The sequence below is a fragment of the Thunnus maccoyii genome, chromosome 2 (genome assembly GCF_910596095.1).
Source record: "Thunnus maccoyii chromosome 2, fThuMac1.1, whole genome shotgun sequence".
Classification (NCBI taxonomy): domain Eukaryota; kingdom Metazoa; phylum Chordata; class Actinopteri; order Scombriformes; family Scombridae; genus Thunnus; species Thunnus maccoyii.
In genome coordinates, this window is record NC_056534.1 from 31,582,725 (window position 1) to 31,608,736 (window position 26,012).

The 26,012-nt window shown below is 38.5% G+C and overlaps 2 protein-coding genes across 2 annotated transcripts; both read left to right on the forward strand.

The window, feature by feature from the left end:
• Positions 1-2,483: 2,483 nt before the first annotated feature.
• Positions 2,484-5,279, forward strand: LOC121911992 (claudin-9-like). The gene has a single exon (XM_042434006.1). It carries the CDS (start codon positions 4,176-4,178, stop codon positions 4,842-4,844), a length of 669 nt encoding a protein of 222 aa, XP_042289940.1. The 5' UTR covers positions 2,484-4,175; the 3' UTR covers positions 4,845-5,279.
• A 3,235-nt stretch (positions 5,280-8,514) lies between these two features.
• On the forward strand, positions 8,515-23,080 carry slc25a10b (solute carrier family 25 member 10b). The gene is made up of 11 exons (XM_042433983.1): positions 8,515-9,452; positions 15,913-16,032; positions 16,854-16,968; positions 17,078-17,126; positions 17,255-17,296; positions 17,393-17,436; positions 17,538-17,608; positions 19,170-19,262; positions 19,373-19,450; positions 19,574-19,630; positions 20,442-23,080. The coding sequence occupies exons 1-11, from the start codon at positions 9,363-9,365 to the stop codon at positions 20,541-20,543; spliced, it is 861 nt and encodes a 286-aa protein (XP_042289917.1). The 5' UTR covers positions 8,515-9,362; the 3' UTR covers positions 20,544-23,080.
• Positions 23,081-26,012: the final 2,932 nt, after the last annotated feature.

Consider the following 26,012-nt stretch of genomic DNA (forward strand, 5'->3'; position numbering starts at 1 on the left):
TATTTTTATTAAATGTGTCTCAACAATATCAACAAGAGTGTGAGTGCAGTGTGTGTGTTAGGCATTAAAAGTAGTCTCTGTGCTCCATATCATCTACAGACCAATGGTCTGGTTGAGAGGTTGAATGGAACCATCCAAAAGTAAGGAAAACACAGTATGACTGAAATTGTCATTCCAAAAAATATTTATGTGAAATCTTTTGCAAAAATGCCACACATCAATGTTAATTTTATTCTTTTTTATTTTTCACTGAAAGCTTGTTGGGGCAAGAGAGGACTTCAAGGTTTGTAAAAATGCAATATTATGTTTGATAACAATGAGGATTGAATGTCACTTTGCTTGACTTGACATGGTGTAAAAATTTAAGTACTCCCAATCAATGTTTTCCTTTTTAAAAATCTGATTAGAGGATGAAAGCAGAAATTATGTAATTAGAAAAATTTAAACTTGAGGGTGTAGAGAGTGTTCTACATGAAGAAACAGTCTCAAAAGACATAGACCAGCTGGATGTGATAAAGAACATTGTCCTGGACAATGTCAGAAAAGTCCAGAATAAAACACAGCAGAGACTTAAGTCACAAATGCACAAAACCAACGGCTGCTGTACTGGTGGCTGTTACAGCTGTCACTACCGCTACAGCAGCTGTAGCAGCCACAGCTCCAGCCACTACAGCCAAGGCCAAGGCAGCCAAAGTCAGGGTACCAGCAACCACAGGACCTGCTGTCATGAAGGGTAGCAGGAACGGATCCAAATGCAAGAGGCTTCAGGCTGAGTGAAGCTGAAGAATAAATTCTTTATTAAGGCTTGAGTGCAGGCAGAGCTAAACTGAACAATGTTGAACAGAACAAACTAAGCTGAACAGAGGATCCAACAAAAACTGAACAGAAAACCAGGGCTTAATACAAACTGAACTAATGAGGAAATGGGGAACAGGTGACTGGACAGGGGGAAAGGCAAGGAGCTGATTGGCTGGGGAAAGCACAGGGAGCAGGGCAGGGCTGACCTGCATAGAACCGCCACAGAATACATATGAATACAACTCAAATACCCAAGCGACACTACAACTTCTCATCTGCAACCAAAAAAACCAAACCACAAAAAGTTCAAAAACATAGAGTCCATGACACCTGCAGCCTCACCACTCACAACCTCAACCCACAGCAGCCACGACCATAGCTACAGCAGCCGCAGCACCTGTCCTCAGTGTCAGTGTCCTCCACATAGACAGAAATGTAAATGTAAATACATAAATGTATGTTTTTACAATTATTTAATTCTTTGCCTGTAAAGACATATACTGACTATTATGTACAGTTCGGTTTATGACTTAATGTTATCAAAGAAGCTTCAGTAATTGGACATGCATATCCAGACTTTGAAAGTTTAGTTTTTATCTTTGGTGATGAATTAATATCGGTGATTTAAAACATGTATCCGCTGGTAACATTGGACTTGACAGTCTACTAACAGATTAATACTTTCCACTTTGGCAGATGTGAATGAGGTACGGGCAGGAAAGCCATTCACTGTATGCATGACTCTGTCCAACATCAGACATTACAAATTATTAAGCTGGAACACAGCAAGAATTGCTCCCAACCAGGAGCTTGAGAGTGAGGTAATTTTGTTATTATTCACAAAAAAGCCAGACTGGACTTTACTAATTTGCATGTTGACAAACCACAGTCCTGATGGGGGAATGTGCTTTGGACAGATGAAACAAAATTAGAGATTTTTGGTAAATCACACCAACTCCATATTTACAGAAGAAAAAATGAAGCCTTCAAAGAAAAGAACACCATGCCTACCGTGAGACATGGAGGAGGCTCAGTGATGTTTTGGGGTTGCTTTGCTGCCTCAGGCACTGGATGCCTTGAATCTGTGCAGGGCACAATGAAATCAGAAGACTATCATGCATCAGGCATTTTTGGGTGAAACATATATCCCAGTGTCAGAAAGCAGAAGAGGCAAACCTACCCCTGCTGGAACAACCACGATGCAACGATGCATGTGGTCAGCAACAAGTACCAGTCCTGTGCATAGCTACAAACTGTGTGCTGCTTATGTCACTCCTCAGATGAAGACATACAATAAAAGTATGAGTGAAGTCAGGGTATTAATGGAGTGGTTATGGTGACATAACTAATTAGTTTTAAGATTATGGACTTTAAAATTAATTTAAAAATTGAATTGGGTGTAGTATTTTTCATAAAAACAATGTAGAAGACAGCAAGATAATTTGCTATGAATAGACAAGAATATGTTGTTGAGACAATATGAAAAAGAAATGACAACTGTATCAAAAATTAATTGATTTATTATTTAATATTTCTTATAACTTTCATTTATTTACAACTGAACATTAACAAATCCTTGTTTCAAACAGACTAAAGCAATATGCATGTAAATAAAATCAAAACTTTATCACTCATTTCTGAGACAAAGCCATAAATTACTTTGGCTCAAAACATACAGCATATTAATGTAACATATTACCATGTAATGATATAATTTAATAATCTAACTGAATCATTGATTTTGCTTCTGTGACAAGCTTTCAATATGGCTTTGCATGGCTTGTGTCAAGGGAGTAGCAGGAGATGGACCAAAATGCAGGACACAGCAGCCAGAATGAACTGAAGAATGTCTTTTTAATAAAGATTCAGGTGTGCAGGCACAACAAAACAGAACAAAACCAAACTGAACAGAGCAGAACAGTACAGAACAAAGGATCCAACAAGACTGAACTGAAAAACAGGACTTAAATACAAACTGAACTACTGAAACAACAGGCGACAGGTGTCAGGACACAAGGGCAGACTGGGAGCTGATTGGCTGGGGCTGATTGGCTGATTGGCTGGGGAGGGAAAACAGAGACACAGGAGGAAACCAAGAAACCAGAAAACACAATCCTCATCATAATCCATTGACATACATAAACCAGTCCAAGAACACACATGAATACAAATGCATTTTGGTTCCAGGATGTTAGGCATCCTACCAGGCAGCTAATCACCAGTTCACCTCTTTCTGCAACTAGCAAAAATCAGTGCTAAGCAGTGGCAGTCACTCTAATGACATCTAGTGGCAGATTACAGAACTTTGAATTTAGCCACTGTCATGTTGGAGTTATCGCCATAGGGGTTATTTCCACTACTTAATACTTCGATTTTTACTGTTATATCACTCTGTAAAGCATTTTGAACTGCTCGTTTGATACAGATGAACTTGACCATTTATGGTAATTTCTATATGTTTGTATATTTTTGCACTATATTGTGATATGGGTTTTTTTTTTCATGTGCTTGTTTGGTCACCTGTGCATCAGTTTCTTCTTTGGCTTCATCCTTTGCCTCAATCTAGCCACTCAAGCTCCAAGACATGACAACATGGTAGCAATCATAAGCATATTCTTTTATACCATGTGTTGCTCACAATGTCTATAACAAAGTGTCCTTGTGCTGTCATTTTTTGCATAACTAGCTGTGTGTGTGTGTGTGTGTATTTAGTATGCAGTATTACACGCTGCCGCCCTCCTACATCCCTGTGTATGAGCTCCAGAGACAAAAGCTAGCCAGTCATAGTAGAAGTCAGACACGGACTACTCGCATCATCTCGATTTACCACCAACAAACACACAAAAGAACATCAACACACCATCTGTGGACATCTGATTGCTTGACTATTGGTTAAAAAGTAAGTTTTATGGAGCTCATAGAATTTTGCTGCATATACCAAGGGAAACAGATCCAGGTGGAGTAGGTGTCACTTGTCTTATTCTTTATTTACTTATATTGCACAATTTTGTGTCATCCAGTACTACTTTTCAATAATTTCAATTGTGTTCATATTAATTTTAAATGTGCTTCTACATCATACAAGTACATATACTAAAAAGCAATGTCATCTTTACAGTATATTCCTATGTAGGCGTTAAATGAGAAAGGACACTGAAGAGAAGAAGAGGATTCATCGAAGAACAACACATCCTACTGAATGACTGAGGACATACTGTGTGCAGTTTTTACAACTGCTCAAGACATTTTCACATTGAGTACTTGACTCTCAGTAACCTGCAAGAAACCTCTGTATCTTCTGTAAGAAAAAGTTTATTCTGGGTTTTCTTGGGAACATTCTTTCAGATCTACAGCTTTCTTAAGTTTCTTCAGCGACTATGGTGTCAACAGGTCTTCAGGTGCTGGGCTTGGTGCTGGCTGTGCTGGGTTGGGTGTGTGGGGCGCTGGTGTGTGCGGCTCCTCTGTGGCGTGTGTCTGCCTTCGTAGGTGGAGAGCTGGTGATTGCCCAGGTTTTGTGGGAAGGACTGTGGATGAACTGTCTGTCTCAGACCACGGGCCACATCCAGTGTAAGAGCTATGACTCCACCCTGGCCCTGCCCAAGTCTGCCCAAGCTGCCCGGGGCCTCACTGTTCTCTCCCTGCTGCTCTGCATGCTGGCCCTCATGCTCGGGGTGGCAGGGGCCAAGTGTACTCACTGCATGGGTGACGGTAACCAGGCCTCCAAGGCGCGACTGGCTAGGATAGCAGGGGTGCTCTTCCTTGTGGCTGGCCTGGTCTACTTGATACCCATCTGTTGGACTGCTTATGCGATAATCAAGGACTTCTATGATCCAAACGTTGCAGCACCTTTAAAGAGGGAGTTGGGACCAGCACTGTACCTGGGCTGGGGGGCCAGCGTGCTTCTCCTGCTGGGGGGTGTTCTGCTACATGTCGGCTCCTCTCCAGCAGGAGGAATAGCGCTGCCTGTTTACGGAGGAGCAGCAAAGGACAACCCACGTACAGGGGCGGCAGGAGAGGTGAAGCAACAGGAAAAATCTTTTGTATAACATGATTTTATTGAACATGTGAGGTACAAACAAACACAGAAGACACAACTTTGTCAGACAAGCCTGTGGAAATTGCAAGGTGACGGTACATTGGAGAATATTCAGTCTATATTATGTGCTATATTGGTTTTCTGATGAAGATGAGTAAATGAATTCAATAACAAGTATCTAAGGGTTTTTGGTAGAACAATATTTTGTGCTTTGCTTTGTGTCAGTGTGGGTGTTGAAATGAATTGTGGGAGGATTTTAGATGTTTAGATGTTTACTAATGTGTGTGACTTACATTTCTCAAATTCCACTCTGCCTCTGCTTGTTTGTGTGCGTGTGTGTGTGGGTGGTGTGTGTACAGAAGGCCAGTGTACATAGTACATCTGTGTATGCTTGTGTGTTCACTGAAAATGTCTGTGGGCAGTCAAACTGCCGCTCTTTCTTGTGTATTTTGGGGTTTCCAAGCTAATTTACACTTTATATTTCATGTTTTTCTGTTCTTATTTATTTCTTTATTTATGTTGACATTTATTTTCACTGTGGTTCTGTAATATAGATTTTATACAATTTTGTTGATATAAGTTTGAACACTTGTATTGTCAAAGTTTTAGACAAAGCTTGTTGCTTTTTCATACATGTGAGAAATAATTATTAATGGTAATATTATTTCTAGTAGCAGTAGTTTTGCTAATTTAATTTAACAAAATTAATGTTTTGCTGATCTAAACAAAAATGCACCTTTTGCCCTATCAAGTGACTGCAGCATATCAGTGAATTATTTACTACATCAATTACCATAATATACTGTAAATGTAGTTTTTGGGTATTTACCGGGTTAGGATCAGCTTTAAAAATTGGTTTGGCTATGGTCAGAGTTAGTTTTATTCTACAGGTGCAGCATGTGGTAGCTAAAAGTTGACTTAATAACATTATGCAATATTAATTTTACAGTATGCCTACATAAGTGTGACATTGCATTATTCACCTTTTCTTTTTGTTAGTGACTGTTTATTAATTTATAATCACTTACACACAATAAATAGATATGTTTGCTTTCCATTAAGACTTTTTGTCCTCTAAACATTCAAATTTGCTAAAATGGGATGGACTCTGTGTTTATGTGCTGAATATATATGCTCACTGAAACCTTTATTAGGAACATCTGTGCAATCTAATGCAATCCAATACACCAGCTTTCATGAAGCTTATACATTTTCAGTTTTTGTCGACATTGTTAGAAAGGTGATAGTTCTACTTTGTGTCTACTATTGCAGTTATAGTGTATGCTGGTGTTTTACGGGAGTGCATTATGTTGAAAAATGTTCCTAATATTTTGTCCAACCATTAACATACATGAGGGGGGCAAAATATTAGGAACACTGACTTGATCCTATTTGCTATCACACATTGTCCTTCTCTTCATCACACAGACTCAATTTATCTTTTTTTGGTCAACATATAAATAGATATGCTATTCAATTGCGCGCCGTCTCTTACACAGATCTGGTTGATATTGGTCTTGTTCACTTTTTTCTTCTATTTCTGTTTATGTTACTCCAGTTACTCCCAAGCTTTTTTCTTCAGGTTAAAAAAAGTGGTTGCCACTAAAAGGACACTACTGTCTCAGAGAAATGAGTGAAAAACAATATTAGAAGGTACATGGTTACTGTATATGCAAGGCAATTAGAAATCAGCATCAATGAAAAGGGTGCCGCCTGCACACTCACATTAAACCACAAATATATTTAAATGGAAAACAATTTGTTGAGTAGTGACAGTAGACATAATACACTTGGGGGCAGTAGACATGAGGTAACTGATATGCTCTTAAACAGAGAGGACTTTAACTTACTAAATCATACCATGACACACTCTGTAACCCTGATTATTTATATCTATATACTATATATAATCAGCAGCAACTCCCCTTGGCTGTCATATTTGTCCTTGTAACAGTTGTTTCTCTTGTTCTCCGCAACATATTAAATCATTTAACTGTTTTTTGTGCCTAAGCTTTGGTGACAGCTGAATTGGCCTCTTTAGACTCCTGTGAGTTGCTTCATGTTACATAGAGAACAAGTCTCAAGTGTTGATTACCATGCCTCTTTTGGAGCTGACAAATTCTACTATTTAACATTTATGAACATGACCCACTAATGCAGCAGTTTACAACTGTGATTAAGTTGCTTCAAAGTTTAACTGCTTTTGGTCGAGGTATCACAGTGGTGTTGTATAACCTAGTTTCTAGTAAAATTCAAACATGCCACTACATGTCCATTTGTCAGGTTGAACTGCTATATTTTTTCTCAGAGTGATCCAGAGTTTTTAGGTGTGGGTTATGTTTGGGAAATAAAAAAGCTGTAAAAGATCCAAGAGAAAACTTTTATAATAGACATTATTACAGAAAGTGACACAGCACGGTGCCAACAGTCAGCCGGGAAAAGGAAAACATTTCCACCAGTGTCTCCATGTAGTCTTGCCTGCATGCTGCTCTGCTAACTCTGCACAACACACAAGAACTGATTTAAAGTTGTTTTTAGTGCGCAGTGCACAATCATGGCATGCAGAGTCCCGCTGCTCTCTAGACTGTGCCAAAAGTGCATGCCTCTGTTTTGGAAAGGAACAAGTCTGTAACTTTCCTAATTCAGGCCATTGTAATTTAAACCCTGCGAGTTTATTTTCAGTGTATGTCCTTCCTCTCTTCTCTAGATATAGTGAGAAAAGATCATTCCAGCAAGCCTAAATTGAAAAATTCAAATTTCAATAAGTAAAGCACAACAGTTGTGCTCATTGTGACAAAATTTGGCACATGGTATATGACAATTTTAAGCATTAACATAAGGAAAGGTTAATGTCTCAGATCTCACTTTGCGCTCTGGAGTATACACAGTAAGTTCTCTTTTTAAACTTAGCTTTGCCCACACTGATGGCACACCAATGAGATCATTTTAATAATTAAAAATAATTAAATTGATTTAATTTTGTGATACATAATAGATTATTAGTAGCTAATTTTGATTTTTTTATAGTCTTTCATTAATATTTGCAATGCTTATGTAAGTTATCTTTTGTATTCAGAGGTATGACGCACCAAAACTGACAAAAGAAAGTAAAAGCTTATCAGTTGGTCAAAAATATCCTTTAATTGATTACATCAATAAAAACTGAGTTACATAATTAAGAGTGTAGATGGAGTGTAAACACAAATGTAAACCTTATATTTTTACCTTTTTCAAACTTTTATTTATATCTTACTAGCTCATTTTATTTTTCAAGTCTTTAGTTTGCTTTTTTTTGCAGAAATATAATGATTTATCTATTTCCTGTTGTCTCCATGCAACATGCTATGTTCAGTAGATTTGTGTGCTTTGCTTGCTTAACTGAAAACACTGGGTAAATACACTGATCACCTGTCTTTTCAACTAGCCCCTTAGCTAACACTAACTGTCTTCATAAACCTATATCAGGTAATGTTAATCTAATTCTTAAAATCTTATCTTTTCAGATTAAGATTTATGATGATAAACTACAACACTGAATGTATTTGTTAGTGATAAAAAAAACAAGAACATACTATTAATGCTCTAAAAGCCAGTCTGCATAGTGAGTACTTTTACTTTTGATACTTTAAGTACATTTTGCTCATAATACGTCTGTACGTTTACTTAAGTAACATTTTGAATTCAGGACTTGTAATGGAGTATTTTTAGACTGCAGTATTTTTCACTAAAGTATGTGAATATACTTCTTCCACCACTGCTGTATCCAGTCAAAGACTTGTTTTTCATGAAATACAGCCGCCTCTGATTAAACCTCATATTGTACACTATATCATTCTTTATGTAGTTAACTTCACTGTAGTCTTCATAACCTGTGACACAACGTTATATTCAGACACGATTTTTCGTGGTAGTAACTGACTCTTCTGCTCGGGTGAGAATGTCGAGTATTGTCCTCTTAAAGAGACAGGCTGTATTTTTCGACTCTGCACAGCTGCAGGAAGGATGCGTGTCACTTTAAAACCCGCGTGACAGTTCGTAGTGGTGAAAGTGGAGTATGTGAGTTTGTGCTGTTCGTGGATTTAGCTTTCTCATACCCGGCTGTCGACCTTTGGATCTCAGGCCCCGGGGCGGGTAGGCAGCTCCGTGGTCCACGGTGGCAATTGGCTGCGCTCCTCTCCTCCGTGTACAGCTGCTTCCTATTGCGCTGCGCATCGTGGCCACAACACAGCAGACAGTGTGCACACACACACACACTTTTTTTTTTTTTGTACATGCATACACGCACATTATGTGGCGTGAGTGTGCGTGGTGCTGCCGGAGCCCAAAGTCCCCCGTACCGTGGCGCAGTCTCTTATCGGAATGTTTGAATATTAACGAGGTTATCCGTGTCCTGTAGACCACAAGCTACTGCCAGCTATACCCTGCAGGCCAGGAAGCCGACAGAGCGGGCGGGCAAGCGTGTCGAGGCGGACTGGGAGAAAGGAAGTTACCGCTGTAGCTGCACCGGACAACGGCAGAGCACGGAGCCATGACCGAGAAACGCATGTCACGGTGGTATTTCGGTGGGCTGGCGTCCTGCGGGGCAGCCTGCTGCACGCATCCTCTGGATCTCCTCAAGGTGAGGGGTCTGAAAGGGACAGTGGGAAACCCCCCAGTGGTGTGTAGAGGAGTCCAGGCCTGAACAGCAGGCTATCTTTCCACTGTAGTTATTTACCTCCTGGCGACTCATATTACTGTGTGCTTATAAATTATCCTGAGTTGTAGTGAGCCTTTAGTGACCGTGGCATAGCTAAAATATCTCATCTCTCATGTGGTATCACTGCAATGTGTATGAGGATGTACAAGGCAGATAAAATAAAGGGCACAGGTTGTAGGGCACATGGTCAGCCAAACACTGTTAGTGAAAACCAGTTGAGTTAATTTTATTTAACTGCTTTAACTTTTACATTTGGTAGTTATGTTTTATTGAGATAAATATAATATGGAAATATGACACTGACCACAGGAATGGTCTTTTCAAAAACCTTCATAAGCCACATGCCTGATAGCAGGTGTGTGTGTGGCCCAGTGACTTTCTACATATTCATTATTGTTCATCTTTGCCACATACTAGTATACAGAGAGAGGATGAACAACAGTATACTCACTTCACTTGCATGCCTGTCCTGGTGGTATTGAGTACAGCACCACATGACCCTGATGACACTAACTGGCCCTCAGGAAGTCATGTGGTGTGTAATCATGTAGACCAGGCTGGTAATCATCACTTTGTAGTAAAAATGTCTGCTGTAGTGCGTTTCTGCTCTAACCTGCCTGTTAAATGATATTAAATGATAAATGTTGAATTATATTAGTATAAGACAAAAAAGTTTCACTTCAAAGTTCAATTGAAATGGACTTTTTACATTGTTTTGTCTATCCATGTAGTTATTTCAGAATGTCTTCATCACTGTACTACGTATGGTATTTCAGTGATAGAACTGACACAGAACTGAATATCCAGACTGACTGCACATGACAACATCAGGGTCTATATGTGGGACTACTTGCAAAAACACAAAGTATGTGTCTTTCATGTAGGACTTGAGAGCGAGTGTGTGAGTCCCGAAACACAGTAGCTGTGCTTGGTGAATTCTGTGGAGTTTTGATCTAATCCGCTGAAACATTTCTAAAGAAATTAAGTCCGCAACAAGTTAGACTATTTTAATGAGTAGTTGGCACCCTTCACTGAGAATGAGAAAAGTTTTGCAAACCCATTTAAAACTGCTTTTGATTTTTAAAAGTACTCGTCAGGTGCAGCTGAAGGTTTAGTGCAGGAAAGTTTTGTTATGTTTGAGAGAGTACAGTTTTGTTATCCCCACCATCTCTTAAAAATGTCTTTTTTATTGAAGTCCTTAATGTCACACACATAGTTTTAAATCGGTTTTCTCTGTATACTTGAGCAAAGCTTTAATGCACTGCACCTGAGTGCCTCATTTTGTAGATTGCCTTCTTGAATTTTAGGATATTGTATGATAATGACCATTTGTGCACAAGAGTGCTCATTGAGGACACTATTTCAGGGTGTGATAAAAGCTGCATGGTACTTACTGCAAGAAGCAAGCAACACAAAGTACAATTAACACAGCAGTCATTTAGGGTTTTTCCCACATACAGTATGTGGCTTTTGTTGAGTAGAGTAGGGTGCAGGCCATGAGTACATTCATACCTTTAGTTTTAGTGTCTGAGGGTGACACTTTGTTCCCCCAATGACATGGCTACAGGTCTTACCCTGTTCACTCAATATGGATATAAACTGCCTCAAGTTAAATCTGAAAGTCAGTACTTGATCTTCAAAGCGATTGCTTCTCTTTGGATCTATTGTACTGGAGTATTTTCAATTCAATTCAATTCAGTTTTATTTATATAGCACCAAATCACAACAAAAGTCATCTCAGGGCACCTTCCACATAAAGCAGGTCTAGACCATACTCTTTAATTTACAGAGACCCAACTATTCCCCAATGAGCAAGCACTTGGCGACAGTGGCAAGGAAAAACTCCTCTTTTAATGGGAAGAAATGAGGACAGAGTACAAAGCAAGTAGAACAAAAGAATGTGTCACTGTCCAAACACTTACAGATTGCACTGTGCTGTATATGGTCATGTGGTATTAGACCAATCAAACAGCTGAAGTAGCAGTCAGGTGAGGAATGATAATGGTGTTGGATATAGGTGACACCATTTAGTCCACAGTCAGGCCTGGTGCTTTCATGAGGAGACCCTCTACTCTACAGGGTTTTTTATTTAAATGCCTCTCAAGTGTGGTTAAACAATATTTCAGCACATACCAGGATACTAGGATTGACACATTAATGGATTACATTAAAACAAAAGCAGTGAACTACACTCAGACTCTGACTTCATCAGATTCACTGTGTGCTTGATTCCCATCAGGAATAAGCACGTGCTGATTAGTGGAGGATCCAACAGGTTCACGTTCGTACAGCATCTCATTTTCCAACAGGAATGCACCTCAAAAAGTCAATAATAATAATAGGCAATAGCAACTATAATTCTACGGTACAAAATGCCATTAAAACACTTAAATTAAACTTAAAGAACACTACAGAACTCATTCTCAGTGAATAATCATCACTCACGCTCACTGAAATGTAAGTGTGGGAGCCTTGTGTATTGTACATAACTGCAACTTGGAACGAAAATCTAGTTAATTTAAGTTTAGATCATTTCAAGGACAGCTAATACTTGCTGCAAGTGTGTGATAAAAGCTAGAGGAAGCACTGTCTCACTTATCTTCTGTGTCAGAGTAGATTGGTTCTCTCGTGATGAACATTTGAACTCCTTCAGCAATGGATGCATGCCTGAGATACACAATGAATGGAAGTTTAATGATTGTGTTTTTAGTGTTCTGAATATGCCAGTGTTCATTTCTGTGCTGTAAGGCTAGATGATACAGCTAAAATCATGATTAATGAGGATATTTTCCAGTATCATGATTAAAATTTGAAAAATCACATATGAAATAGCCTAATAAGCAACAAAAAGTGCTCTGCTGTTATGTATTACATGAGACCAACTCTTCCAACAAGTAAAACAAAAACTTTATTAACTTATTTTGTTAAATTTTGATCACAGCTTGCTTAGAGTCTTTCATTTAGGCAAAGATTATTCTGCTGAAAGTTGATAAATGATTATAAAATTATGACTCAGCCCTCCTGTGCAGCATAAATATCACATTTGGCCCAAAACATGCATGAGTTAAATAACATTATTGCACATTCATTGCCATTGTAGAATAAAAAAAAAAAAAAGAATGAGCACACAGCCAACCTCCGAGCTGTTCCCTCTATTACCGGACAATGAGGCAGACGGTGAGCTTAAAAAATTAATGGCTTTTTAATGCTGTACCACATTCCTGGAAAAGCTAACAGCTCAATTTAGAGGGAGTGACGTGTGTTTTGGATAAGAGAGAATTTGAATGTGGTTTTCATCAAGGAAGTAGGGCTTTAATAAACAGGTGTCACACGGCAGAGTGGAAAGTCATGTTTTATAGATTTCCTCTGTTGTGTTAACCCAAACATCCATTCCACCATCTGATTAAGGCTGCTCTTAATCTCCTAAACTGATTCAGTAGAGATGTTTGTCTGAGCTCACTTAAAAAGACTTTGAGCCAGACAAACTCATCTGGGTGTAATACTTCACCATGATGCATGAGTGGGCATGTGCTTACACACATAAGCGTGCTGATGACTCAATATGGCGTCTTAACACATTTTGTGATTCACTTATCAGAGCTTTAAGGAAAATTCCAAAATTATCGTGCAGTTAAAATTAATTGTGCCTACATGCAGTTTAAATTTCCTGAAGTTATTTTGCAGGTAATTAGACTAGCAGCATGGCTACTTTGGTCCTGACTGAAATATCTTGACAACTATTGGATTTGTTTAGTGCTAATTAGCAAATGTTAGCATGCTGACACGCTAAACTAAGATGGTGAACATTATACCTGCTAAACATCAGCATGTTAGCATTGTCAGTGTGAGTGTGTCTGTATGCTGATGTAAGCATTTAGCTGAAAGCTTCACTGTGCCTACAGCTACAGAATTGTTTTCATTTCTTCTTTTAGAAGTCATGTGACGATGGAGAAGTGTACATTGAAATGACATGACAAATATTTTGAGGGAATTTTGAGAGAATCAGGAAAATATGAAGTTTGGGCAATTTTCTTGTCCACGAGGGCACTCTTTGAGGCAAGCCAGGTTTGATACTCAAGTGTCCGAATGTTCAAAACTGTGGAAGCATTATTGTTACAAAAATCTAATAAGCTATGACTCACAGTACAAAATAATTGAAAAGGTAATCTTTATGTAGACAGCAGCATATGTTATATATGCATATGTAACGGTATCGTAATTAATTTCCTGATTTTGTCTGTGCAACCAGTAGTTTTCCCAAAGCTCTTTCTTCCACGGTCACTACTGATACTCCTCAACTCACAGAGCTGGAAGGATGTTTTGGGATTTGTGGGTGCATTAAAGTGGCAAACTTGAAGATTTCTGAAGATTTTCATTAAATAAATGTTAAGTCACTATCTATCACTGGATAGGGTAACACAATGGTGATTGAGCCTATGGCCTGCTGATGAAAGCCCTTGCATTTGCAGTATTGATTATTACATACTGGGTGTCGGCGGTGACTTGCATTCTAATCAGGGGAGCTGACGCAACAGACTTGCTCTTCATTCACCTGTGTGTGAAGTGGCTTATTATTTAAAAGCTTACTCTTATTGGCTTTTTACTAGTAAAGTTTTATTGCACATACAGTAACTGTCTCTCCTCTGCTGTGCTGTGTTTGCAGCACACACACGGAGGGCTGAGCCCTGCCCCTCAATACTCCTCAGAGCAGAGGAAAGGAGACAAAGTAGCACGGCCAAAAATAACAGCAAAATGCGGTAGTGACTCTCACAATGAGCTGAAATGAAAGGAGTGCACAGAAATTAGGTAAATAACATACACAGTCTGCTGCGTTTTGCTTATAGTTGTGCTATATCCTCTCCACTGCTCTCCTGTGTTTCAGCAAGGGCTCTCTGTGTGTTTGTGTGTGTGCACTGCACGCAGCAGAGCAGAGGACAGTGAACCAGGTGAAGTACTCGAGTTGCTAACAACTATACTCGATACGTTACCGTAAGTGCAATAAAAACTTTGCAAGTAAAAAGCCATTAAGAGTAATTAATTAATGTCGTCCGTGCAAAAGAACAACACACCTGCAATTACCACTTATGGCCATATGGTGTCACCAAAGAAAATGAAACAGAGATCTTCAAGTTTGCCACCTTAACAAAATAAGTGTGAAGTGACTAAGTGTAACTTGCCATCTGACTTGGTTTGTCTTGAAATCAGTTTCAATCTTGGCTGTTTGAATAGATTAGATTAAATTATAAAAGAAAGATGAGCTGAATCAAGCAGCCCTATAAAGACGACTAGTGATGATTCAAAGGACTCCAGTGTTTCCCCTATATTCATTCCACTGCTGTAAAATTATGAGTGCCACTGCTAAAATTTACACGATCGTTAATATAAATGGGCTACTACTACCTGTGTTACTGTAGAATTGTTTTGAGTCATCCTCCCTCTCTTCATTCTTCAAAGGACATCTACGTGAAATGTACTGTTTTAAGAGTAGCATAGCTCCGTTAAGGGCAGTGCATAACGTGTGTGTGTAGTTGAGTGAGCAGCAGAAAAGTGACAGTGAATGTGAGCAGAGCAGAGGAAACGGTAAGCAGTAAGTTGTCTATATGGCAGTAAATGTACAGCATAGGCTACAGTCTATTGAAACCCCAAAGTTAGCAACAGTGGATTAGCCAAACCTGACCAAGCTCACTTAAGGTGGACTGACTCCCCCCCCAAGCCAGAAGCAGTCAACCTAGGGTAAACACTGGACTTCAAACTGAAATACTGATTAGAAGAGAGGACAAAGGCCATGTTGTAGAGCTTCTGACCTCCTCGGACAAGGATCACACACACACAAACACACATACACACACAGTTACGACATGCTTTGGTATATTGTTATACCATTAACAGCCTGTGTTAAACATTATTCTGTTCTGCACTCCTGACCAACAGTCCACAACCCAAAGATACTCAGTTTACTGTCATGGAAGACTAAAGAAACCAGAAAATATTCACATTTGATAAGCTGGAATCAGACAATTTTGACTTTTCCTCTTAAAAAAAATAACTAAAAACGATGAATCGATTATCAAATTATATAATATTAATATAAATCATGTAATATCAAACATTTAATAGTTGGCAACTGATCGATTAATTGTCTAATTGTTGCAGCTCTACTGGAGTACCTCTTTAATAGACAATATTGACGCATTTAGTTGTCTAAATATTCAACCGGTTTCTCCAAGTTACCCCACGAAACAGAGCAAGAGAAGAAAACAGGACCATGCATCCTCTATGTTCATAAATGTGAACATAGTAATCTCCTGTTAAATGATGTAAGTGCCGTGGCTAGCATGGTAATAAAGGTAACATCAATCCTACTCTGTGACTGTCTTTCCAGGTACACCTGCAGACACAGCAGGAGGTGAAGAAGAGGATGGTGGGGATGGCTGTTCATGTGGTGAAGAACAACGGAGTGCTGGCTCTTTACAATGGCCTCTCTGCTTCCCTTTGTCGACAGGTCTGTGTGTGTGTGTGTGTGTGTGTGTGTGTGTGCATGGCTTTTGAACCTGTGTGTTGTGTAAGCCTGTAAGGTTCCATCAGTATTATGTAAAAATACATATGCAGCAGAATATATATTCTGTTGAAATTCACACTTTACACAATCGACCCTGCTTTCTTCCATGTAGAAATGCTAGTTATGAAAAATGATTTAGTGTCAGCCTGTTTTTTTTTTTTTTACTGGAATTAAGTTTGAGTTGTGTGTTTTTTTTTTTTTAGCTTTTTTAACTACCAAGTTTAGCTTTTTTTCTGGTCAGAGGGAGTAGTAGCAGCTTGCAAAATTCAGGGTGTGGACAAACTCAGTTTCATTTCAGTCACACCCTGAGTTTTGCAAGCTACCAAGATAATTTATATCAATGCAATGTTTCAACCTACAAGAGGAAAATTCAGTGTGTGGACAACATCTTTTTCCTTGTGTATGCTGTTTTTTTTTTTTGTTTTTTTTTGTTCTATACCTGTTGGATGTGCACACTGACCACCTTCTTTGCAGTTGAAACATGTCATGTTGTAATGACCGACTTCATGTGATTGAGTTGTTGAACAAATATTGGTTTGTGGCAGCAGGGTATTATCAATAGGATAGTTTTATAAAGCATTGAAGTACAGCAGCTTGTTGACCATGCAGGATAAAGATCTCTGACACATGAATGGAAGTGCTTATGTTACCATCGTCTCCTCCCTGTGGTTAAAAAAGAAAATGTTAAATAATGAGGAAAGAATAGGATACAGCCCTCTGCTGGACTGATTCCTCTCCTCCCTTCCCCTCTCCTCTTCCCTCAGATGTCCTATTCCCTCACCAGATTTGCCATCTATGAGACAGTGAGGGATATGATGGGCAGCACAAACAAGGGCCCCATGCCCTTCTACCAGAAGGTCCTGCTGGGAGCCTTCGGAGGTGGGAACACACACACACACATTCTGCCTCCCTCTGATTTTCCCCCACTGTCTCACATCTAGTATCATCCACGCAAGTTTGTGTGCCAACAAGATTTCTCTGCCAACAGGTTTCACTGGTGGGTTTGTTGGCACGCCGGCTGACATGGTGAATGTCAGGTAACATGACATGACACTAAAGTGATTCACATTAATAAATACATATCTATACAGTGAAAAGCTGTTTAGGGTTTATTTTTTGGTCCTGGCTTTAGCATTTTTTTCAAAAGATCTAATTTTGCTTCTAGGATGCAGAATGACATGAAACTACCACCAGAACTGAGGAGAAAGTGAGTGTCGTCACTAACTGATAACTGAAAATCACCAATAAAGACATTCTAACTCTCTTTGTCACATTTAACCCTGAATGTGTTTGTTTCCTCCAGCTATAAACATGCCATCGATGGGCTCTTCAGAGTCTTCAGAGAAGGTAAATCCCAAGCAGAATATTGTACAACATGTAACTTCATGCAAAGCACATAGTAGCATCATGCCTGACCTCTGACCTCTGACCTGTGTCCTGTCCCACAGAGGGTGTGAGGAAACTGTTCTCAGGAGCCACCATGGCCTCCAGCAGAGGAGCGATGGTCACTGTCGGACAGGCGAGTCTGATGATGGGCTGAAATTTATCATCATGAATCTTTTTGGGTTTTTTGGCATTGCAAGTAGAAAATGTGAAACCTTCCTTTAAAATGCTTGCAGGTGTTTCTTAGGAAAGTGAAGAGCAACTTTTATTTCTTTACATCACTTTATTTCTACCAGGGGTAACGCTATCGCAATTTAAATAAAATGGATGTTAAATTATGAAGAAGATATTTATTAGTTACATTAAAGGGTATGTAAAAATTATGAATCTGTCTGTACGTCCTGTAATAAGATAACTGATCTAAATTGAGTTAAAGGCACACTAATTTATCATTGCTGAAGCAATTTCTTAGATGAATAGACTGTCTGTTCAAATGGTTCCATTTTAACACGATGCATTATGCATGAATCCATACGGCCTCGGCCTCGCTTAACTCTTTGAAAGTCTGTATGGGCAAAACCTTTCAAAGGAAACTGGCTTCATGCTGTAGCACTGATGCTGCTGTTCACATCCAATTAGTCCAAAACATTCATCGATTCAATCAATATTTGTATGGATTAGGTCACAGGCTTGAATACCCACAATATTATGTGATGTAAAATGCATTGTAGGTTAGACCAAAACTGGGCATGATCTAAATATACTATAAACATATTATCTTTATCAGAAAGCATTTCCATTTTGAAGAGTCTCCCATGATCCCACATTTACAATACAAGTGCAACAGAGCCATTAGTCTCCATCACCTTTTACCTACAGTACTGTACAGTATAGACTGGATCTGGAGAGTGACAATAATACCAAAATACAGATGCCTGTAACACAATGTGAACAAGGTGTTGACCAAGGTATTAGGTAACACACTGTAATGGTGATACATTGTTTCAATAACACATTTTCTCCAGAGAAAACAAAAAAAACGTCAAGTGTCTCCCGCCTCATCCATATGTTACAAGTGTTTTTTTTTGTAGATGTCAAAATATTTCTGACCTGCGTTCTGACTGAAGGTCCTCGGGTAGTTGTAGAAAAGTAAGACAGTCCTGTTGGTGCATTGCTGTCTGTCTCATTGTTGTTGTTGTTTTTCTACCACTGGGGGCCGCCAAAGTCTGACATTTGCAAATTCTACACATAGGGCTTTAAAATTGACAGATTGATACTTGGGGTATTTTCTCCAAAAACATCTAAATTGATGCCAGATTTTGATGGTGGATCTCATGGCTTCCAAGTGCAAAGAGAGAACACAGATGGATATGAGAGTCGTGTTTCACATCAGGGCAGGCCTGATTTAAAAGCAGTGAATGATTGTGGGTTTTTGAGTCTTCTCATGACCTGGTGGCGGCACACAGTGAGGTAATTTGATTCAATCTCAGAGCCGTTCCCATGAGTAATATCAGGCCAGTCGTTTGCTTGATTTCCTGAGGCTCATTACACACAGTTATGGGGAAGTCAAGCTGTTCAGAGAGTGAGAAATGAGGCCTCATGTGGTAAAGCGATAGTATATAAATCAGCACAGATTCTTCTGTACAGGTTTTTTCTTTTTATCATTAAATCTTGTCTTATTTTTTCTCCCTTTTTAGTTGGCGTGTTATGACCAGGCCAAGCAGCTCGTGTTGGGAACAGGGGTGATGGGAGACAACATATTGACACACTTTCTTTCCAGTTTCATTGCTGTAAGTACCATGTTGCTTTAATGGTTGGACTGGTGTGTACTGGAAGCCTGATTGAGTCAGTGTAAAGTTTCTTTCGCCAACTGACCTCAGCGTGAACTGTCCGTCTGTAGGGAGGCTGCGCTACGTTCTTGTGTCAACCACTGGATGTACTAAAGACGAGGCTGATGAGCTCAAAAGGAGAGTACACAGTGAGTGGCATCCCTTCGTATCTCTCTTCATTGTCTCCTCTAATCTTTTCATTCCTTTCTGTTTCTGCTTATCAGTCTCCATTTCTCAGTGTTCACTCTCACCCATTGTGTCTCTCTCCTCAGGGGGTGACACATTGCTTGCAAGAAACTGCCAGGCTGGGGCCCCTGGCATTTTACAAGGTTAGAAATCAGTCCAACACATATACACAGTAACAGTTGTGGTTTTTAAGTGCCAGTTTTAATCAAAGGGGCTTTACAAATACTCGTAATGTATTATTTCAGTCCTTTCACTTCCTGTTAGGGGCTCTCTTGAGTGCTTTGACTCATCCTGATCAGTTAGAGCGGTTTCCTGGTTGTAGTACAGCAGTCAAAGATACAGCTCCTGTCCTGTCTAACCATTCAAGTCATAATTAGGCGGTAGGCGGTATAGCGAGGAAAGTATTGGCCATGATAAGAATTTAGCTGTAAAAGAAAATTGAAATATAAGAAGACACTGCAGGCATTGTCTCCTAAATACTATTTATTAAAATACTTTAAGTCAGCGCTAAAGCAGTATTGACTTTTTAATTTTAGATTACGCCTTGTCCAAGTCCAGAGTTCTGCCATAGTTGTAAATATTTTAGTACCTGTCATAGTTTAACACCTGTTAGGGCTCTTTGAGTTTTAGAGATGGAGAGTCTTAAAAGGAAAGTACAGTGAAAATGTTTTAGGCACTAAAAGTAAAGTGAGGCAGCTTTCAAAAATAATGCTATAAATAGTTTTTATTCATCAACTAACTTCAAACAAAGTCCAGTAAACAGAAGAAACTTAAATTAAATCAATATTTGGTGTGACCACAGTTTGCTTTAAAAATACCACCAGTTCTCCTTGGTTCACCTGCTCAAAGTATTTGTTTCATACTAAAGTACTGATTAGGCATAGTAGCTTTAAAATGACAGATGTAATAGGAGAAAACATCCAATTTTAATCTGTTACCATATTTTGTTTGCAGGGTCTTGTCCCAGCAGGGATCCGCTTGATTCCTCACACAGTGCTCACCTTCATCTTCCTCGAACAGCTCAAAAAATACTTCGGCATTCGTATCATCTCCTGAGCACGCTCTCTGTTACCGGCCACTCTCCGACCCCCGCCGACGCTGTCACCGCCGTACATGATACCCCATCATCGCTCTGCTCTTACCATTTACAAGAAAAGAAGGGAAGAAAGGAAGTCATGTAGAGTTTTATGGGCTCGTGCATGTTTTCCTTTTGCTCTACCTCTGTCTCACGGCTAGAAATGAAATGATTTTGAAAATTAACAGCACCAACTTCTGGGATTGATGAATATTGAAACAACAGACCATTTACTCTGTCAATATAGATTATCAATATGATGCTAAGAAGGTGATGGTAATGGGGTTATTAGAATGACCTGCCAACTTCAGAGAGAAGATTAAAATGAGCTCTAGCAGATGTTTAATTTGAGTGTCCATTATAATTTCAGGTACAGTGAGGTACGTGTCAGGACATACTCAGATTAAGTGTTAATTTTGATACTGTCATGATGATGGCAGACTAAATATTGTCTTTGACTAATTCCAAATCAGATCTTGTGATTTATGTTTTAACCTCTACAGTAAAGCTCAATCTACCAGTGGTGTATAGCAGAAATGTGTTTCCTGTAGTCCTCTACAACACTTAGGACTGTGTTGATGATTCATTACAAAGTACAAAATGTACTTGAAAAGCTGTAAACTAACACAACGTAGCCTTCATATCAGTGCCATTCTGACCAGAGAGTCTATAATATTTCCCAAAAGCCATTACTAAGACATGACTGACTGAACTGTTTGTAATTACATCATCATTCCCATTAGTGGTGACCAAGTGTGACGCACCCTACATTTTACAGTGTTGATTTATTTGTTTGTCTTCTTATTACCTAATTATTATTATTTTAGAACTGGAAATCAATTACTAATACGTTCAAATGTCATTAACTTTTACCCCTTTGCTTCATTCCAATCCACTGTCATCATTTCACTCTCAATCTTTTGAAGAGGGGAGGACCAAGCTCGTTTGTCTCATGTTTTTAAGCAAGGTGAGAGTTAGTGGGGAAACTGTGAAGCAGATGATGATTTTTTTTTTTTTCCTTTTTATTAACATAATTTCTGTACAACCACTTTATCTCTTAAATCTTACTGTTTGAATAGAGATGCCAGTTGATGAAGCCTGTAGAGAACTGCTGTACAGTACAAGTGTACGTGTAACATTTCCCTCTGTAATGTTACTGTTACGTCTAGCTGAATGCATGTCAGACTTTATGACTCAGGATGCTACTCTCTTTTATAAGGCACTTTATTAAAACCCTGGACTCGTACGGACTAACCTGCTGCATAGAAACATGCTGTATACTTTAACATGTTCTAAAAGTATAAATGAAAATGTTTTGAATTTAAAATGTTACTGGTTACTATGGAGAGCAATCTAATGTTTTGCAGTTCTGATCAGTTATTGTCCCATGATAAGTTTGGTAACGCTTTATTTTACAGGTCCTTTGATTTTATACAAATTTCCTGGAAATATTCTGTGTAATTTGCAGGTATATAACAGTTAATTTTTAGGACATTTTACAGAAAGGTGGTGGTGGAATTTAGTAAGAAATTATAAGAAAAACAGGAAAATTTTTAAGTGGTTTAATTGGAAAGTGTCCACTCATTATATTTGGGTTCATATGTAGTTGTTAATGTGCAAAAATACATAGGTTTCAATGTATAGTTTTGTGTGTCATACCACATATTGGCGTATTAAGTTTTTTTCTTAAAAGCTCTATAATGAGCACATCTTATATATTACCAAATTACATAACTTTTTCAAAGAAATGTCCTAAGAACAAGAAAGATATAACACTGCAGCTACTTTTAGGAAATTATATGCTAATACATATATTGTTTGACACACAAAACTACACACAGAAAACTTAAGTATTTTCTGTCAGTTTGTTAAGAGTCTAATTTAGTAAGAATCTTTGCAAATTAACAACAATGTATTTAACCCAAATATAATGAGTGGGCACTTACAACTAAACCAACTTAATACTTTTTTTTTAATTTTTATTTTTTAAATAATTTGTACCAAACTGCACCATGCTTGTTGTATAAATTAACAGTTTAATACCTGCAAATTACTCAGAAAACTTCCAGTATAAAATGAAGCGGTCTGGAAAATAAAGCTTTACCTTAAGTTTCACCTTGGTTCGGTGATATAATGGTGAAACTAAACATTCTCTGTGCCGTGCCTGCTATGTTGCCTTACATTATCTGTCCTGCAGGGGACAGTATAGTAACGTGTGAATGATATCAATGCCAACAGCCTGAAGGATCCTCCTATGAGCATTTTAATAACCCTGCACTCTCATCCTAGGATAAATTAAAAAGAGAGCGACAAGCTCAGCTCAGCCTGAGAGAATGAGTGTGTGATGCATGTTCATACGTTCAAGAGTTCCTCAACAATGTGAGTTACTATTGATCAGCCAGTATCAGTTATTGTAAGCCCAACTTTGTGAACACAGAAATGAAACGGGAGGGACCCACAGTGTGAATTTTGTTGATCATTAATTAATGATTTCGGAATTAAAATATGGTGGAAAATATTTGTCTGTTCTTGTGCTGTTTTTTTTAATACAGTATGTCAGGCTATAAACTTTTATTTGGGTAGTAAATCAGATTGCTGCAAATTATATCACATTTTTATTATTATTTTCATTTCATGAAACAGCTGCTGAGCCCTCTGGCCATATGTTAAATCCCTGTCATAAAACAGACTCCTTGTGTCTCTGTGTTTCCTGCTACCACAGGCTCACAGTACAATGATGCTGGCTGTGACTGAATCAAGCTTCACCCTCAGGGATTCGTCCTCATCAGAAGGACAGTTTAATGTTTGCTCTGCTAGTCCTTCACAGACCTAAGATCAGTACTAATTTTGCAGAGTTACGGTCTCGCAGCCTGCACAGCGTGGCAGTTCCATCTATACTTAAGAGATATTCAGCCGTAATGATGAATGGCTGCAGTATGACTCTGTCCCTACGCCTCAGTGAACACTGCTGCACATTACTTTATTAGTACTATCCATCACATGCAAAGTGTTAATGACTGTGACCATTCACCTCTACCTTCACGTGTATGTGTAGGAATTCATGAGCCTCATGCTTCTGCATGTTTTCTGCTTATTCACAGTCCTCATGGGTGCTATTTCTGCACACCTGCCTGTGTGTACATGTGTGATGAGGAAAATCAAGCTGTAGACCTGCCTACTGTGATGTTTTTTACATCAGACATGCAGTTTGATTTCAGGAGAAACTATAAACCTCACATCCAACAATTCAGGTGCTGTGTGTCTATAAATATCTGGTGTTTCCAGAAGCTGAAATAGATCATCACACTGATCACATGCCTACAAGAATAATGTATAGAGATGTAAGTAGCATTTTTTTAAACTTTGTCCATGTCTATTTATGTGTAAAAAATAATTTAAAAATATTCTCAAAAAAAAAAAGAAGAGGAAAAAAAAAGAAAAATCAAGAGAGACGTCCCGCTTTAAGATAAAAGATTTCATTATTTCTTATCAAGTTTTTTGGAGAACTCTGGTTCAGTTAATTTTGTTGGTCTAAAATACAAACCAGAAAAAAACATGTTATACAGGACAATCAATATCCCCAGAAACATTCAGTGATTCAGGTGTAATGCAGTCTAGCTACTGTGATACATCGATTTCTGAAAAAAAAAATCTCTTTCCCAAACTCAATATCACCCTCTCAGGAGGACAGATGATATTTAGGGTGAAAACAAGAACTATTTTTGATTTTTAATGCACATTACATTTTTTTACTATTATTTTATCTTTTTATCTGGTTTGTTTCCTGTATTTTCCTTTGGGAGCAAGAATCTCAATGTAAAGGAGGCATGTATTTGAGAAACCAACACATATACAAATGAATGCATTGAATTCAATATCTGTAAAAAAAAAAGGTCGGAAAAAAACACCTCCCATAACATCTTCAGGTCAGGGCTGAGTTATGGCAACAGTTGTGCCATTTGCAACTGGCAGTAATCAGAAAATATGGGTTGCTTCTATTTTCTCTGGTGAGTGTAATGAAGTTGTGTTCATTAACAGCAAAAGATTTAACTTCATCGAGTTCAAATGTTCTAATTATTATTCTTGAGCATCATCATTCATCATTTATCATTAATTCCCAACAAGACACTCAGAGTAAAGAGTATCAAGAAGAGAAATGGGGAAAAAAAGTTGTCCATTCAAGTCATAGAAAGAGACAGATGCAAAGCCATATTGATCACATGTAGGCAAGTTCAGCACCAAACAGCAGATTAGTGACTAACTGGTGAAGAAAGTGGAACAACTATCAGACCCGGATATGTCCAGTGGGTTTGTTAGCTGACTGTGGAGCCTTAATTGGCCAAAACAAATCAACTCATGAAGTTTAAAATGTTACCATTTAAGAGATAAACAGAATGAAAACTTTCATTCACTCAGCTCTGTCAATTTTGTGGTTGATTTGTTTTCACTCAGCGTCTGCTGAGTGAACGGGAGTCATCACTCTATCTTCTAAATGGGAAAATTTTAAACTGCATAAGTATTATTCCAACTCACGCAGGGTCGTGAGTAGGAATAATAAAGTTATTCCTCACTTCACCGGCCAGTATGTGACTCTAAAGGCCAGCTAATCTGAGCATCATTGAGGGCTCAGAGGAAAGTGATTGTAGGCTGTGTGAGCTGAGGCTGATGGAGAGACTGCAGGGACTAATATTACTACAAAGGTCACAGTGAAACTTTGGTACCGGAGTGAAGCTCACTTTCTGCCTGTTGCTCAGCAAATGGTAACCAGGCTGGTTACAGGAAAATATGTAAAATTGGAATTTGATGAACTGCTTCATACAAACATGATGTGAAATACTTGGTGTGTGTGATTTAAGATACAGCTGAAGACATTAAAAACAAGACAAGTGAAAGTATGTTAAAAGTTTGATCCAAACAAACACCAGTGAGAGAAATGTTTCCCCCAACAACTTATGAACAGTTGATTAGATTTACTCTTCTCTCACTCACACACTGAGACCCTCCAGTTACATTGTAATGACTTTAATTCCTGTTGCAATCAATCCAGATCTACTAAACAGTCATCTGAAATGATTATTCATCTAATTGGCAAGAGAGAAGCACTTTGAATTGTCTTTGTATATGATATGTGCCAAATAAAGAAAAGAACCTACAGCTTTGCCATCAAAATTTCAATTCTACCCGTGTTATCATATCACAGCCAGGTGGTAATGTATACAAATGTGACTGTTACTCTGTTTCAATACAAGCTTACACATACTGCAACAAATGTCACAGTATGTGTAATATTTCTAATTGGTATAAATCATTTCAGTTCATCAAATGAAATAAATTAAATTTATCACTTTTTCCTCTTGTTCTCTCTCCCTCTCTCACTCGGCCCCCATCCTCCCTCCCTCTCTCTCACACACACACACACATGCACATGTTGGATAATAAAATCTACAGAA